Below are 18,395 nucleotides of genomic sequence, written 5' to 3' on the forward strand. Positions count from 1 at the left end.
TCTGTGCTATGCTTTTTTAATGCAGAGAAATAAGTCTGATTAGTCTGATCCACACTCTCCTTTTTGTTCACTCTCAGTTTGTTTCAGCAGGCATGCGGTGATGTAAGTTAACTTCAGATAAAATATTGTAAACAAATATGTACACATGGTAATATAGCTGTCTAAAACCATTCTTTCAATAAATGTAAAGTTACTGTAAACATGCACTCTTTCATCACTGAGCTCTCTCTGCACCCAGGCTCCACTCGCTCCGATTAAAGGATAACGATATGCTGTTGTGACATCTCCACAGTATTGTACTATTTACCAGTTAGGCTAAATGGCTTTATATTTGAATGAAATGATGAACCTGAACTCCGCCCAGCGTCCTGAATGATGCTGATCACGTTTGGGTGGGGTTTGGCTGGACATCTTGTGTGTTTTTATGGGGCCTGGGTGCGAGAGGGAAGACTCGGCATGCTTTTAAAGGGAACCAGAGTACAAAGGCATGAATGCCTGACCCTACGGCGGAGCTCAGTTTGCACCATCAGAGCGTCTCTGCAGTCATATCAGTGGGACAGTTTTCCACAAACTCACATCTTGTTTAGTTGTAACACATACACATTTAGACTCTCTGAGAGGTGTACATTACTTGTTTGGGATTACATTTTTAGTCATTTTCTTGAGATTTAGATCAGTGTTTTAAACAGAATGATCTCATTCAAGGTCCACATGTCACCTTTATATGCTGGATTTTTGTGGTCGATCCCTATTTTTCAAAAAAAGAAAAGAAAAGCACGAAGTGATTGGAATAATTTACACATTCATAAATTTGGTATTAGTCAACACTCAAATGTCTCCACAAGTATTTGATCCACTGCCCTTACAATTTCAGTTGACGGTTGCCCGCTTTTCTGTCTATTTGCTATGTTATCAGTATGTTCTAGGCTAAATTTGGTCCGACAGTCACAGACTTTGAAACAATGTATCTTTAAATTTGGTTGAAAAGTGAAAAGACTTTTGAAGACTACATAAAAATCCTTGTTGGCTGCAACTAGGTCCAGGTTAAAGACCAAAGGTTACTGTGCTTTCCAGATTGTTTATTTTAATTTGATGTATACCTGTTTCTGTATTGTAAAGCACTTTGTGAAGCACTATATAAATAAACCTTATTTATTTCTTACTAAAAAAAAGGAAATTCAATTCAATTTTAGTTCACTTCAGTTTTGTTTATATAGCACCATTTCCCATTAACAGCCATCTGAGTAAGTGAAGTCCCTAGAATATCAGAGAGAGAACCACAACAATCAGCTTATCGAATAAGAGCAAGCACCTGGTGACCAGTAGACACAGACTCAGGGAGAGGCTGGTATCTGCCTCACCTGTTTGGGTGGAGAGAGCAAAGGGAAGAGGGACAATGAGTATAGAGAGAGCACTAAAAGCAAACAGGATAAAACACAAACCTCAGAGGGTACACAGAAAGCTAATGACATGCCACAGAGAAGGAAAAGATGGAGAGAAGGAGATGGGAAGTCACCAAGCAGGCTAAGAGTCAAAGGTCTGCATTGTGTGATTTCTTTCTCCAATACAATATTCATTTGAGATTTGATTTAATTGTGAAATGATTTTAATCACACAGGTACACAGACTGTTATTATTCATGAGTCGCAACTTTTTAAATGTAAAATGTTTTTGCCGTTTATAGATGTCTACATGAGAATTATGTTATTGAATTTTGTGTTGCATGGTGAGCTTATTTCTACCAGCTAGTCTGACAGTGTGAAAGTTGTGGGTTTGAAGATAATTCGTTTTTATTTTTTGACCATATTTATTAGCAAGGAGGCTTTTTATATGCTGTTTTCACCTTTCAACCAAATCTCAACATTGTTTAGACTTCTAGCAAAGACTTCTTTTCAGTGTCTTGTTAATGAGTAACTTGCTGGATGATTCTGATTTGGGAATTGCTTATTGACTGGATTCCCATAGAAGTTTTGGTTTCCCATCTAGGGGCCCTTTCTAGGCTGAAAAGAAGTATCTACTCTGTTGTATTTATTTCTGACAACCGTAAAAACTGTTGGCTGGGGCTCAATATGGTTGCTCAGCAGAATTGCTCACAGACCCTGGCTGACAAACCCAGACAGAGTAGCTATCCCTACATTGCTGTTTTGGCACACTGACAAGTCAAGCCAAAGCTGGTGCAAAATGATTCACTCACTTTTAAGTTGTGTCGATCCTTGACCACAATGGAAACAGACTGGCTGAAAGTACCATTAGTTGGCTGTTCAGGTAAGCATTTGCACCACTTGCTTATTGCTCTGAGCTTCTGCAGCTGAGATGTTTAATCTTGTGGTTTTGAATCAGGAAGTGAAGGCAAAGGGTGGATCTGAACGAGCAGCCGAGCTGCAATCCAATTTGTTATTCACATGTTCTTTTTTACTCTAATGAGAAACAAATTACAAAATGAACATCATGGTGTATTTAAAAATACTTTTGTCTGTCAACTGTGACCATAACTTCATCAGGAAAAGGTTATCTCTTGTCACAAATCACGGGGACTGAGGGCAGTTTTCTCATAGACTTCAATACAGCCAGAAGTCTTTTTAAGCCAGAGAAGTCGCCCCCTGCTGGACACCATACCAAATTCAGGTTTAAGGCACTTTGGCATTGACTTCACTTGTCAGACCCAGAGGCTACATTCATCTTCTATATACTACCGTTTCTTTTGATTTATTTGCTGAAACGATTCTGTCAATATATCGGCCATAAACTCACATTATTCATTTAGATTTATTGATCTATAGTATCTTATTGATATCTTATTCCAGTGTTTTTCTCTATTTTTTCTATGTAACTTTGCACTGTCCACTGCTGTAACAAAACAAATTTCCCATGCGTGGGACTAATAAAGGTTATCTTATCTTACTCTGATATGCAATCAGCTTTCATTGCATGGCCTTTGATATAAGATTATTGTAAAAGCTCTGCAAACTAAGTATTTGAACCATGAGATCGTTTTGCCATGAATGGTGCAAAATCAAAATTTTTCCCTGTTCCTTACTCACTGTGTACAAGACCACCTAGAAAGTGAAGGTGACATGCAGTAGATTCAAATGTGACGATCTGCATCAGTGTAGAAAACTGTCTTCAGAGAACAACTGCAGCAGCTCTGCATGGTGAAGAACACTGATCTGAGCCCCTCTAAGCTAAAAATTCCACATTATTAACAATGATATATTAAAAACACATTTGTGTGTATAGTATACATGACCTACACCTACTTTCCAGAAATATACATATAGTTTGTCTGCACATAAATTATAATATACTTTGCCGTATTTGTTGGAACAGTAATATGGTTACATTCTTTAAACAATGAACTCCATCGTCTCAGGCACACGGCCTTCTGTTTTGACAAATGATGAATCGCACCACATGGCACCTTGCAGTAGTGCCCTACTGGCACTGGGATATGCACTCTGACAGCTCACTTGACATTGTGAATTGATGTTTGACATGTTATTTAGGGTAAGGTTTCAGTGAAGGAGAGATAGACACTCCCTGAAATAGAAGGATAAATTTAGTCCTCTTGTCAATGCTCTGGTAAATAAAAACCCCAGGGGCCCTGCTCTTATGCCCTTGAGGGGATTTATCCCAGTCCTCTAGAAGCATGCACAGCGGCTGCTGTTGATTTGATCTTTATTGTAGTGATGGTGTGCAGCCACAGATGACAAATGAGCTCCTCGAGAAAGCAAAGATGAACTAGAGTGTCTCTAAGCTCTACTTTTAGTCTAGTCTCTAGTTGGTTTATATGGAGACAGCCTGAAGTCTACTTCTAGATCGTCTGCACATCTGCGAATACTGTAGGGTTTTTGTTTGTAGGCCAGTCATGCTAAGAGGCTGAACTCCCTGCATGTTTCCACCTATTCCCGACCACTGTTACGCCTCAATGCAAACAATCCACAAACAAAATAAGTCAATAATGAATGAGGCTTTCCACTCCTCTCCTTTCCTTGGCTGTACTGTGTTGCTAGTCTGTGGGGACATCCTGGAGTGCGAGCTCTTACAAGCAACTGCTGTTTCATTATTCATAACAAAGAGGTGGATCTTACTCTATTTACTCACTGACCTTGTAAACAGCCACAGCTACTGCCATACCATTCTTACTTTAACCCTGTTTTTCACTGTAGTTTTTCTCATCATACCAGCTGGTTCCTTTACACCCTCCATCCTCCATCCCCACACAATTACTTCCTTTATTTCTTTTCTGAGCTGTGCAGAAATCCCAGCAGCCAAAGTTGTGTTTAGGAGGCAGTGCAGTACTGGTATATGGCTGAGTTTGTTGAGCAGGGGGTGGTTTAGACTGAGAGTCTTAGAAATTTTAAAAGTGGCTGAGACTAAACCCATATTTAAAAGTTTGAGACAAGACTTGGAGGATGATTGTTACACAGGAGTAGGTCGGTACTATATACTGAGAGTCCTCTTGTTTTGTTAGCCATCAGTACAGGTTACTCTGGGAATCAATTGTCTGTAGGCATCCCAACATGAGGAATTTTCCACTTGTCCGTATTTTATTCCTGTGTTCAAACTGTGTGCAGTGTACCAGTTGGTCCATGTTGCTGCCTGTACAGTGGGCGTGTGTGTATATATGTACTGTATATGTGCGTGTGTGTCTGTTTTTTTCATTTGTGTAAATGCTTATGTTCTAATCACGGCTCCGGTTGCGTTTCTTGAAGAAGAAGAAAGGCGTCTTCTGAGGTGGGCCCAGTAAAATGGGCACCTGGTTCTTGTGCGTGATCCTGACCTGCAAAAATCACAGAGAAAGAAATTATAATCTATACGGAGGTGAATGTCTTTGATTTGTTTACCAGGATTTATCTGGTACAGTCATTTCCTGGCTTTTCACACAGCAAATTACTGTGACCTTGCAAATAACTCATATAACACAACAAAGCTCTGTATTTTTCCCTTCCCTGAAGGTCTGCTAAGAAATAAAATGAAAATGTTTGAAATGCTGAGAGAATGAATTGACATTGAATTGAATCAATGAATTGACAGTAATTTACTTCCTCTTGCTGTGATGTTTGATGGCACGACAGTGTTGGAGATTGGGTGTAAACAGAGGAGGAAGTGGACAGAACTGTTACACGGCAAGTTTACTTTATCAGTTTTAGGGATAAATGCCTGTTCACTGAGATACCAGAGAATCTTTAAAATATTAAGACCTAAACTATGTCCAGAGAAACACAGTGAAAGTCAAATCTGGTGTAGTGTTTAGTGTGAACATGATAAAATCAGTTCAACCAACACATTCTCACCTGGAATTTTGGAATTTCAGTCAGAAGTTCAGAAAGACAGAATTATACACTCAGATAGTTTAATTAGTGGTTCTGCAGTATGTTTTAACTTGATTCTGTTTGGCCACAGCATAAGAAAGATTTGGATTTGACCAATCAATGGGACAATGGGAAACTCCAAGGAACTCAGTGAAGATGTAAGAACTATTGTAGAATTCCACAAGTTAGAAAGCTCTCTTGGAGCCATTTATTACCAACTCCAGATTTGATTAACATCAGATCAAATTGTATTTAAGTACAAGTTATTTAGAATTTTCACCACTTTGACAAGAAGTCCTGAACCGTTACCCTCAGATGATCTAGAGCATAGGTGTCAAACTCTGGCCCGCGGGCCAAATTTGGCCCGTAGCCTAATTAGATTTGGCCCGCGAAGCCATACAAAATTACTGTTAGAGCTGGCCTGCTGGTATTATACAGTTCATGTACTGCTAATACTACAATTCCCAGAATGCTCTGTTGGTGTTTTGGCGCGTCAGTCACGACAGGACCCATTAGCACCCTCTCCTCTGTTGACCATAGTCTTAGCAACCATGCAAATACTGCCATGCTACTCATCCCAAAATGGCCAAAAGAAAGGCAGAAAACAGGAGCTTTCTGGACAGGTGAGAGAATATGATGAAAATTTGATAAATGATAAAATGATAAAATTAAATTCAGAAGGCTGTAAATACAATTTTTATTTAAGAAATGAATTCCACTGATGTGTTATTTAATTGGAATTTTGATTTTGCATGTGTGCAATATTAAGTTATATATACGTTTATATAAGTTATATACATTGTTTAGTATTAAGCTTTGCTTGTTCCATACTTGTTTGAGTCCATAAGAAAAGATTTCTTATTATATTTGGAGGAAGATTTTTTTCAATGAATATTAATGTTAGCCCACGACTTTGATCCAGTTTTGAATTTTGGCCCACTGTGTATTTCAGTTTGATACCCCTTATCTAGAGGAACAAGCCAGGAAACACCGAGGCTCAAACCTGCCATGAAATGAAAGCTGCTGGAACACTTGCATCACCGTCCACAGTGAAGCAAGTTTTACGTCAGATGAGACAAAGATTTAGCCATTTGGCCACATTGATGAGGTAAATTTGAATAAGTAATGGTGAAGGTGGTTTGGAACGGTTTTGCTGCCAGTGGTACTAGTACATTGCACAAAGCAATGAAGAAGGACGACTACCTCCAAATTCTTCAAATCCACCTCAGTTCAGCAGCTTGGCAGCTGAAACTTGGACACAACTGGGTGTTTCGACTGAACAATGATTTCAAACACACATTTAAACTGGTTTTATCACCTCACTAGAACGTGGGCTGGTTCACCAACCACACTTGCTCTAACTTCATTCCCACCACAGCAGTTAGGTTACTATCATGCTTCATGTCTTTGCGCGTCACCTGACTGGCACGAGGCCCGACCAGAACAGTCACAGATCCACAAAATAACTGTGCTATGCCTGCTGCGCCTGCCAGGTACAAACTTAGTCATTGGGGGCTGGGCTGTGTTTCTCCCTCCAGAAAGCACCAAGGCGCGGGCCTGCCATGAACTGGAAACTGCTGGGACACTAGCATCACTGTCCAAAGTGAACTGTGTTTTACATCAGATAAGACAAAGATTTAGCCATATGTATATTTGGAGAACTAAAGATGAGGCTTTCAAACCTTGGAACACTGTACCAGTTGTCAACCATGGACCCACATATTGAAGGTGGTATGTACTCTATTGCTGTTGTTGTTTGATTTAGTTTGACACATGCACAAGTCTACACAACAGCAAAATAGAGCAAAAATAATATTGTCTTTGCTAGATTCATTTACAAATATAGAATATTACAAATTAGTAATTAAGTGTATAAGAGCAGTCATTTAAACCAGACAGTTGTCTGAACAAATCTGAGCAATGACTTTTCTAAAAAATGAAATATGAAGAAGAATAAAGCAACAGTCTTCCATCAAGGCATCATTCATGCCTATAGTACTTTACGTCATATGGAATGTGGGCCTGAGCAAGTGCAGTTTAAATCTTAATTTTAGTGATTGATTTAAACTGTAGTGCTGGCACACTGTGGTGTAGTGGTGTTCAGTCTCACCGTGCAGGGAGGCTGCATCCAGGGCTCACCATCAATCTGCATTGGCAGCCGTCGGGACGTCCTGTGAAGAGACATCAGAGGGATGAAGAACAAGAAAGAGTGGGCAGAGGGCAGAGACAGTGAGAGTGGAAGAGGAGAGGGCAGGGTGGGGTTGGGGGTTATGAGGGTCACACACACCTCTGAGGCCTGTTAACACTGTCCTAGGACAGGGTGAGACACTGCACCCTCTGTTCCCATGAGACCCTTTCCCAGACAAACTCCCACTCTTTAAACTCGCACAACTACTGTACACACACGCACGCGCGCACACACACACACACACACACACACACACACACACACACACACACACAGACAGACACACACACACACACACACACACACACACACACACACACACACACACACTCACTCACACAGAGTTGGTTTAGGACTTTCAGGCATGCCTCTGTGACTGGAGAAACACAGTGTGGGAGAATGACTGGGATGAATGCCCCTTTAATTCTGGTCTAGGAAAATATTAGTGGTGGTTTATTGAACAAGTGAGAGAACAACTTGTAATGTCACTTCTTTGCTGCAGTAACTGGCACACTAGGCATGTTAAATGGGCCAAGCGACAAGATCATTCTTTGGATAAAATAAAGTGCAAAACCAAAAAGCAATCCACAATACAATTTCAGTAAATGGACTCACATTTATGGCACTTTTACCCCCTCACTGAACACTCACAGCACTGAGTGCTGCGTAGACTACTAAGTGTATTTGAATTTGCACCGAATCATATCCAGTTAATTCTTTACTGCACTGACTTCTAACAGTTATTGAACAATAAGTTAGGTGCATTTACATCTTTTTTTAGAAGATTTTTTTTAAATGACATATTTTGATATGTAATGATAGGTTAAGGCCTTCCCTGATGATGACTTTGATATCAGAGGGTTAATAAGAATGACAAACTGCATTTTTTGTGCAGCAACAGTGCGTCAAAGATTGTTTTCACAAACAAATAATGTTTTTGTTTGTGGGAAAAATCAGCTCGATCATTAATTATAGGCCACACATGACATGAGTCTGCACAGACTCACATGGATATGGGCAGATGGCATTTACATAATTCAGAACCACAATTAACATTCATCAGCCTGAGATAATATCTTCCCCACCATGAGACATCAGCTGAACAGCCTCAAGGTTCTCTATAAATACACAAAGAAGAATAAGGGTTCACTAGTGTAGCATCTTCATTTTTCTGCGTAATTGGAAAACCTGCAATGAAACCCAAATCTAGCTATGAGAACTCCAAACTACAGCCCATTTGTCAGCCTGCGAGTCAGCCCAGAGCTCCTACAACACTCTTAGCACGACATGCATTTGGAATATATTATTTATTAGCTACAGGCATGTTATTGTTTGGACACTGCAGGGATTTTAAAATGCACAAAAACACTCGCAAGGAATACATTTTTTATCCTGCATGTATAGGAGATGGATGCATTTTGTGCACCAAGTACAGCTTCCAGTTGGCTGATCAGAAGGAAGATAAAGACAGGCAGGGGTAGTGACACGAGACAAAGGCAGGATGGAGAACGGAGTGCAGAAGGTGACAGAAGGGAAGAGGATCATTCAAAGTCGGCAAGAAGATGTGAGGAATAGCAGGGAGATGGAGGTGCTGACCTGATGGTGACATTGGCGCACTGAGCCAGCCTGCGTCCTGCGCTCTTCAGCCCAGTGTAGATCTGCCCCATCTCTATAGCCCCCTCCAAGCCAACCACCTCCAGCAGTTGGTCACTAAAGTCTGAATGGTCACAGAGAGAGTATTAGAGACATGGAAACTGTGGCATGATTTTGGATTTTACAAAAAAAATACACATTTTTTGCTGTTTTGGAATACAAATGTGTTTCATTTGAGGCCAAGGTCAAAATTCTCAAGTGACTCAAGGTAACTGCTTGGGGTGCCACAGTAGTGAGAAAAAGCAATTGTTCTTCACTGCAAAGACCTGGATTTAATCTCTGGAAATGATGCTTCCAACTTGGCCCCATCAAACACAAATGGTAGTGTCAGATATATTTGTATCTTTTAAAGACTTTTAGCATGATTTTTTTGATTAAATGTGAAATTTTATTTTTTAATCTAATTTTCAATATATTTACTTCTTCGGGACTTTAAGAACGACTTTTTCCACCTACTGTGACTGAATGAAGACCTTCGCTTCCAGCCAATCTTAATGCTACAACTAGGACTCCAGGCAGCATGTATGATATTATAGTTGAAGGTGTCAAATGACTAAACTTTGCTTTACTGTGTTTTTTGACATAACAGTGAGTATCACCTCAAAACTGCTTGTTTTCAAGGGAATTTGAAAATATCTAAAAACTATAATATAAACACATTAACACAGTGAAGCTGGATGATGAACGCTAACTTTTTTCCACTTGATAACAGTTAATGTGAGGGTTCCCGATGGTCAGGGACAAATGCAATCGCAGAGCAGGATGCTGTAAACGGACCAAACTTCAGTCAGAAGAACAACTGAAATAATCCATCCACAATATGTCATTAATTTACATGCATTGCCTGGGTTGTAGTTACATCGTAAGGTTTTAAAAACTGAGCTTTACAATGAACAGTGGTAATAAAACCAAGAGAGGCCGACGGTGATCACTGCAAGATTCAAAGCATTAAAACACATTAAAAACAAAACAGCCTTAATAAACACAATATAGTTTGGACCTGGAAGCAGGGTTCATCACGTCATCACTTAAAGACCGGATAGCAACTTTCATACACAGCTATGCTACCACCTAGCATGCTTCCAGCTCACCCTGGCCAGATATAACTGAAGTTATTTGTTCTAATAAAACAGACAGCACTAGTAAAGTTACATGTACAGTTTCTATGGCAGCAGGGATTTTGCCATTTAATTTATCATGAAATGACTTCAAACTAGAAAAAAATAAAAACGGTCCCCACAACTTTGGGTTGGATGAATAACAAAAATTCTTGCCTTACTCAAACCTTAAAAAAGAAGCACTTGGAGCCCAAACCTCAGCTCACTCTCTGGGCAGTATTGACTTTTATGGCAGAAGTATTGTATTTCCTATAGAGTCATCTTGTTTTATTTGATCTTTTTAAGCACAATTTAAGACATTTGTAGTGCAGTAAGAACCAAAGGGCAGGCTTTTGTTATTTGCCCTGTTGAAATCGATTTGAATATACTGGACATCATTTTGAGAAGAGTTATTTTTTAATTAGATGGAGAAATAAAGACAAAGGAAATGAAATGGAACAGTGTTATTAGAGACCAAATGCAAACTATAATGTGATATTTAGAATCCTCATATATCGTTTCCTGTATGCCTACATGCTGTCTGGTATTAAGAAACATAGTTTTAAATACCTTTGTGTGGCTTTATTATCACTTTGACCAGATCGATCTACAGACCTTAAAGGGGAGTTCAGAGGTCAAATGATATTTTAAATCCTTAGATGGCACTTTATATATGTTAACAATGTACATAGCACAGTTGAAAGGATCATAGTTTCTAGGTTATAAGCAAATATGTCATTAAGTTGACCTTGAAGACCTTTGTTGATGTAAGCCAAATTTTAAAGGGTTGTTAACACGAGCCCACTCTACTCCCCTACAAAGTTTTATCAGAATTCATTCAAATCTTTTCAAGCTATATTTGGTAACATTGGCATGTCTTTTCAAGACAGTAGTCATAGCCGCACTAAGGCTGTTTATGCAGGCTATTTAAACTTCAAAAAACTTCAAAAATGGGCAAGCAGCTGATTAAATTAGAACATTAATGCTGTTGCTGCACAGTTGGTGTGGTTGGTATGTTTTTTTGGGCTGGTGGGAACAAAAAAGCCCCCAGAAAAATAGCCAAGAGTAGTTAGCAGCGTGTGGATCCACTGAAAGGGAAGTTTCCACAGTAACTTTCCTGTAATGCTGCACAGGATGCTGCCCGTTTGTTATTATTCATAACAGTAAATTATTCATAACATCCAGTGAAGTTGCAGCCTAGCTAGTGCGATAACCCTTGTAATCATTTATGTCTATAAGCTTTTTATGATACCAGAAAAAAATTAATACACATTAAAGGCATTAGAGGCACCGGGAACTGGTGTCCATCACTGGAATTACATTGCTCCTGATGACGTGGGAGACTCTCAGTGTTAAAATACATCCTGTAAGAGTTGAGTCACATGATGGAAATGCTGTGCACCAGCACTTCTTTGTAGTCTGTATTTTTCTTGTGTATTTATTGTTTTGATGTCTACAGTAAATGGACTGATTCTTATATAGCACTTTTCGACTCTGCCATAGTACTCAAAGTGCTCTTTACAACATGCCACATTCACCCAAGCACTTTCTCTATAAATAGTGCTTTTTAAGTACATTCACACTCCGATGGATGCATTGGAGAGCAACTTGGGGTTAGCATCTTGCCCAAGGATACTTGATATGAAGACTGGAGGATCCAGGGATCGAACCACCAACCTTCCGATCAGTAGATGACCTGCTCTACCTTCTGAGCTACAGTGATGTCAGTTTTAGAAAACAAATGTGTTGTTCCTACCTACTGTGGATTAAAATGAACCTGTATGGCTAAAACAGACATGCATTGTGAGTGTAAGTGTTAATGTATATAAAATAAACATAAACATGAGAATCCAGGGATTGACTCAGATTTGGTCTCCACGGGTAGCTCGAGGAACCTCAGTCATCATCTCTGATCAGTTCATCGTCACTACAGTAGGGTCAGAGCTGGCACACGCAATTAACAGTCCACACACTCTTATCCTTGCTTACAGTACTCTGTTTATAGTAACCATTGTCCTTAATGTAAATATGTAAGAAAAACATTGTGTATGTTTCTGTTCTGTGTCCTGTTTGTTTGTATATGTGTCTTTCTGGCTGCTGTTACAACCAAATTTCCCCTTGTGGGACAATTAAAGGATTATTCTATTCTATTTCTTTCACTGTGTCTCTCCCAAACATTAGACATGCGACAGCAAAAACAAGCAGACCTGGTTAAATAATGCGCTACACAAAGTGCGCCCTGTCACTTCTGAGACTGTGAGCGCTTTAGCAGGCCGTGGCTCTTCATCAAACCTTCTGCCGGGCTTTTCCCTTTTCTGTTCTCACTGTGCTCGACAGGTGCGAGGCCTTACAGTTAATATTTACAGACATGATCTTAAAGGTCACTGATGATGTCATTTGACACTTCACTTTCACTTCACATAGCTTTTAAAGGATCCACCGGGATTGGGGGAATTATGCATCGGAGTGGCCCGGCAGCAATTTTGCATGTTTTACAAATTGTTGTGAAATGAATGATTTGTGTTCACAGTCAATGTGATAATTTGTGAGGCGCTACAGCAGAATTTGTGCTGGTGGCAATTTTGTCTAGACTAATAAACTGAGGCGGCTTACAGATCACAGAGGAACAAGAACCAAGCTGAAGACTTGGTTCTTGTTATTTTGTGTTTATACTTAATAACAACAATAATAATAATAATAATATTGATAATGGAAAGTGGATAGTGTGGTTTGGGCACAAAAAATAGACTCTGCCTTGAGTCATATCCCAGCTTCTGTAACCTCCGTGGCTAATCATGCAGGCTAGTGTGGCGCGCTGAGAGTTGATTAACTTTATTCAGGCAGGCAGGCAGGTGCCAGCTGAACACCTGAACACGCTGCAGTCATTGCTCATGCATACAAAAGGCACTGGGTTTCTCCTGAGTGCCTTTATGCTGTTGCACTGACTCAACAGCTTAAAATGTCAGTCGAAGCCTCCGCTAAATATCTGCAAAGGGTGAATATTCCAAATGTTAATGGTGGGGAAAAGGTACAAAAAAAAAATCAAAGTACAGAGAGAGTAGATAAATAATGTTTGATGTGAAGGCTCCAGCAAAGTTTGCTTCTGTGCACGAGTAAAGAACAAATGTCTGCCAACAGCACTCACAGAGCGTGTTGAACCGTTCTCCGAGCATCTCACTCCTGCAGCCAGCCTACAAAGCTGAAACTGGTCTGTCTGATACGGTCTGAACAATGTTTAATAATTTCCTAATTTCGTCAGACCCTGCTGGTTTTGTTTCAAAATACAAACAGGAAGTGCTCGTGTTTCTTCTTTGCTCTGAAGAGGAAATGGGCTTGGCAAAAGGCCACAGGACTCAAAACAAGTCTCATAAAATTTCATGTGTGCAAGATTTTAAGAAAGAAGGTGGTGCAGTATGTAACCTGTGTGGCATAAGGCGGTTTAACTGGCTTTTCCTTTTATTTAAGTCATTCATGCCCCCAGCCATGCATTGTCAGTCTACTGATGACTTCATTTGAATTGTCATGTTGACTGAAGGATTTTGGAGTCACTAGTTCATCATCGAAAACTGAGGTTTCTAGCAGTATTGAAAATAAATCATTTTGTAGAAATAACATAAAAATTGTCTAATGAAATTTTCTTTGTATCATTTTTGATTTTCATTAACCTGTCAGTAATGACATTAGATCATGAATATGTCACAGATGAAGGAAAAGACCTGATAAGTCATTAAAAATATTCTAGTAACAAATCTTATGGATCTTATTAATTGCTAATATAGATTTACAGTTTGAGGGTAAAAAGCTCCACTGTGGACTGGAACTGGTTTTGCAACATTTCTCATCTTGCTTTTTGCATCTACTTAAAAAAAAAGAATAGTTACCAGTTCTTTGGTGAAATTAGAATACCTGCTGAGTAATACAAGCACTCCCATGTGTTGGTGCATGTGTGGTATTTGCAAAGTGCTCCAAAGACGATGACGACGATGATGATTATAAGAGTTTATCGGGAAAAACGTCTGTGCTGACTCACTGGTACTCTTTAATATGTAAGAGGACAATTCAAAAGAAAATGTCAGAGCAGAGTAAAGAGCGCACATTTAGAAATCACTCAAAGACTGTATTTCAGTTTTGTGAGTCCCGGTAAGAATTAAAAGCCTGCCTGTAAATGCATTTGTGAAGTTCATGTGAGGAGAAGAAGTGAGTCTTTCATTATGTTCATTACGTGCAAATATGTGTGGTAATATAAATATTTAAAAGATATTTATGTTAAAATTAGGAAATTCCGGCTGCAAAGTGTGTGTGTGTGTGTGTGTGTGTGTGTGTGTGTGTGTGTGTGTGTGTGTGTGTGTGTAGAGGGGGGGAGCAGAATTTTGTGCTTACTTTGAGGGTTTTATTAGTCTTTTACCTGGCACTAATTAGCAAACAAATGTGTCTGCTTGGTACATCAACATATTTAAGAACGAAACTAGCTCGCCGGTGCATTAGTGGTTCTCTGTGTCAGGAACTGGGTGCTGCTTGGCAGGGCCTGGTTCCCCTGGCTCAGTCGGGCCCCTTCCAGGGTGTGGAGGGCCCTTGGATCTCGGGTCTCAGGGCCGGGGGCTCGGTCCGCTCTGTTGTAGTCGGAAGCCGGAGGATCCTGGGGGCTTGTGGCTGCGGCCCACTGTGGCTTCTGCACTGTGGCTGCTGGGTGAACCAACCCCCCCTCCCCCACCACCACCACCACCAGGCCCCTAGTGGGCCTCTAGATGTCTGGGGTCCCGGATCTCCTCCATGCCTGCTTCATGTCCTGGAGGGCAGGGCTATGGCTCCCCACACCCACTATTAGACACTTACATGGAGAAACCTTACGAATACAAGTCTGCTCACACACACTGGCGTGTGACAAGACAGAGACAGAACATCAGTCAGTTTACTGTCAGTCAGTATCAGTCTGCGATTGAATGGAGTCCAGTTGGCAATTACATGCCATCTGAGATAATACGGTGATGGGTTTGAAACAGAAATTTGTAAATTCCTCCATAAAGTCCAGAGGCAGAGAGTGTTGAATGCTAAACTTCCGTGTGAGCAGATGATTGCCACAACTACTTGCTGAATATGAAAAAATACTTATTTTGTCTTGTTTTGCTTTTTTTTTTTTTTTTTTATTTTTATTTTTTTTTACCTCTTTGCATAGAAGTTACTATCCCACTTTTACTCTGATGTGACTGAACTATTAGAAACCTCCACTCATAGCTGCATCCTTAAACTGTATGGGTACAGTGCACAGACACACATATTGGCTAATTAGTGGAAAATAACACCAAAACAACTGGAGGCAGTAGATGCAGTCCATGTTATTTGTCAGATAATTACATTAAAATGCTCCAAAAGTTACTGAATTGGTCAAGGGATTCAGTTCAGTGACTGCACTGTTAATGAGGTATCGCAGATACAGTTGCCTGTTTTGCTATGTTTATTCAAAAAGCAATCTAACAAGAAGTAAACAGATCAGTTTACAAAAAAAAAAAAAGCATACTGAAAGGGCCAGCCGTCTCATTGACTTCATGAGTCTGAGTGTAGCTGTGGCTTTGGGGGATATTACACAGCTTTGGTGTTGGCTTTGACACATACATGGGTGTAATACCAAGTACATGCAGTGATTGAAAGTGTGGTGATGGGTAACTGTTTTTATTGATGCTAGAGTGCATAGAATAGAAGTTCTGCAGAGTTAGCTAGTACACTAATACAGCTGGAACATCTATGGTGACAAATACAGATTTAGATGCAGAAAAAGAATGAGTAGTAGACACATATAAGCCACGTCAGCTGTCACCACCACACATCTCTCTTTAAACAATATCAATACATACATGACAAAGTCTCAAATTATCATCTCAAAGTTGTAGCAGAGCAGGCAGGGGTTTATTTCTTTAGCTGCCTAAAGCAGAAAAACTGTATTTGAAGGAAAATCTGTTCACCTGATACGTTTTGTGTGTTTGCCCTTTACAAACCTTTATGGAAGCTAAGCGGTACTTGGCTACTGAATGTTCCAAGCTGTAAAAAAGTGAGAGATTATCATTGCAACCAACCCTCTTAACATCTCTGAATGTACTTACTTCCTAATAAATACATTGTTAAATTCTAGATATTTCTTAAATATGTCTATAAAATGTCTGCAGTTAATGGCAATATTAACTTCTACTACAATCTGCACTGTGTGAAATTGAGTTGTCCTTCTCACTGCATCATTGCAAATGCAATTATATGATGTTACACAATGTTAAATATAGAAACAGTTGGAAAAATGGACTCCCCTCATGTCTCACAGTGGTTTGGTCTTCAGCCTGTCATTCTTTACTAAGCTCACCTTTTGCAAGCATATAAAGGTTTTGGTATAACACATTGGACATATAATACATTCTTCTTTATTCTACCACTACACAAAAAAACCCAAAAACATTTACAGTTCAAATCAAGTACAAATTTATCTGTCTCACTACAGAACGCTTAGTTCCCAGAAAACATTCTCAGGACAAAATCCCAGTGCTCTAAATGACAGCTGTGGCCCCGACCACATGTTCGTGATCCTACATCATCCTGTGACTACATGCTGCTACACAGGCCCAGACACAAGCTCGCTGCATACATCGCTCTGCTTCTGCAAAGCTTTCCTGGAAATAATTATAATAGGATTCGACATCCATCGAGAAAAAATGGCACAGTTGGAGACTAGGGGATCAAGAAGCAGGGGCTGGGGAAACGGTGGCCGCACAGCAGATGGGAATTAACTAGAAGTCTGGATGTAAACATGGACATATTGTAGTGTATATTTGGTTTGTGAGGAAAGTTGCAGCCTAGATGTCTCCTGCTAGATTTGAAGAGCAAGAAATTGTCAATGTGACGTGTCCTATTTTTAAAACAGCACTATTTATACATCTCTTTCCTGTTCTAGTATTAAAAATAAATTCCGCTCGCTCGTATGCCCACCTCTACACCTCTACTTCCTCCAAATACCAAAAATGGGCATGCCGTTCTGCCAGTGTCCCAGTGTGAGAGCCTGATGGCAAAATAGCCCACTGTGCTGGTTCTCACCTCACTGATGATTCCCGCCTCATCAGATCTCTATGCGCTTTTGACTCTCAGGCAACCAGCACTGTTACTTTCTCAGTGAGGTAGAGCTAAGAATAGACTAGAACAGCCTCTTACATAACACAGCTACAGTGCATTCTGGGATGGGATGGCATAGCTTTGCCAAGAAGCGGGCAGTGAGAATTGTTGCTGCTGTGCTGCACTATTTTCTCTGCTGTGCAGTCAGTACGAAGCCACAGAAAAGTCATTTTAAACAACGACGCATGTGAAATGCTGATTCTGGGGAATTTTTGAGAAAACCTTATTTTTTCTCTAATGACATGAAAACATGTAAACTGAAAAGATGAGAAAAAAGGAGAAAAAAAGGACAACTATCACACATATTACCCGCTTCATATTTGTATTCTTGGAATCTATTAGAGGAGCTTTGCAAAATATATCTTATATTGGGACTTGATGCAGTCCTACAGTTTACTCTCTCTTTGAAAATAGCTGGTTTAGTTCCCTTCCTCCTAACTTTACGATAGCTTTCTTCTGATTTGCTGCTCTCAATAGCAGAAAGGTCTAAACAGCAAGAGGTTGGGGCCTTAGAAAGGGCAAGCTATCGCACAGACATACAAGTCCAGAGGAAAGATCTGTCTGATGTGGAGGATTTAGCATTCGGCACTTTTGGCTCACAGGTACAGGTGCCCAGTATAAATTTGCACATGTTTATCAGCATCCACTATTGTAACTCTGTATAAATATATGGAAATGAATATAAAATATCCTGTGATTGAAGCCTAAATTACATTTTAAGTAGAAAGACTGACGTGAAAACTAAAGCATAAATCTAGCTGTAGTCCACATTTTACAAATAAATGTCACTTTTAGCATTTCTGCAAGGATCAGGTCAGGATATGTTCTACAGTTGTCTTTTCTCACATGTAGTAGCAAACAACCAAATTTCGTTACATTCTCACTAGCGAGTGTGGGGATCCTGGCATTGTAAAGAGTGGCTGATGATGCATGAGCAAAGAAAACTTCATACGCTTGTGTGAATTTGGATGCAGCTTTATTGTGATTTGCTTGATTGGG

General features: G+C 39.9%; 1 protein-coding gene across 2 annotated transcripts in view; it reads right to left on the reverse strand.

The window, feature by feature from the left end:
* Positions 1-18,395, reverse strand: part of dgkg (diacylglycerol kinase, gamma) — a 145,782-nt gene continuing 127,387 nt past the window's right edge. For both annotated transcript variants that reach the window (XM_006805785.2, XM_006805784.2), the window contains 3 exons: positions 9,097-9,217; positions 7,423-7,483; positions 1-4,780 (listed from right to left, as the gene is read on the reverse strand). In XM_006805785.2, coding sequence (XP_006805848.1) covers positions 4,682-4,780; positions 7,423-7,483; positions 9,097-9,217 — 281 coding nt within the window. In that variant the 3' untranslated portion in view covers positions 1-4,681. The remainder of the gene's footprint in view (positions 4,781-7,422; positions 7,484-9,096; positions 9,218-18,395) is intronic.

This window comes from Neolamprologus brichardi, chromosome 16 (assembly GCF_056152115.1).
Source record: "Neolamprologus brichardi isolate AB-2024 chromosome 16, ASM5615211v1, whole genome shotgun sequence".
Lineage (NCBI taxonomy): Eukaryota > Metazoa > Chordata > Actinopteri > Cichliformes > Cichlidae > Neolamprologus > Neolamprologus brichardi.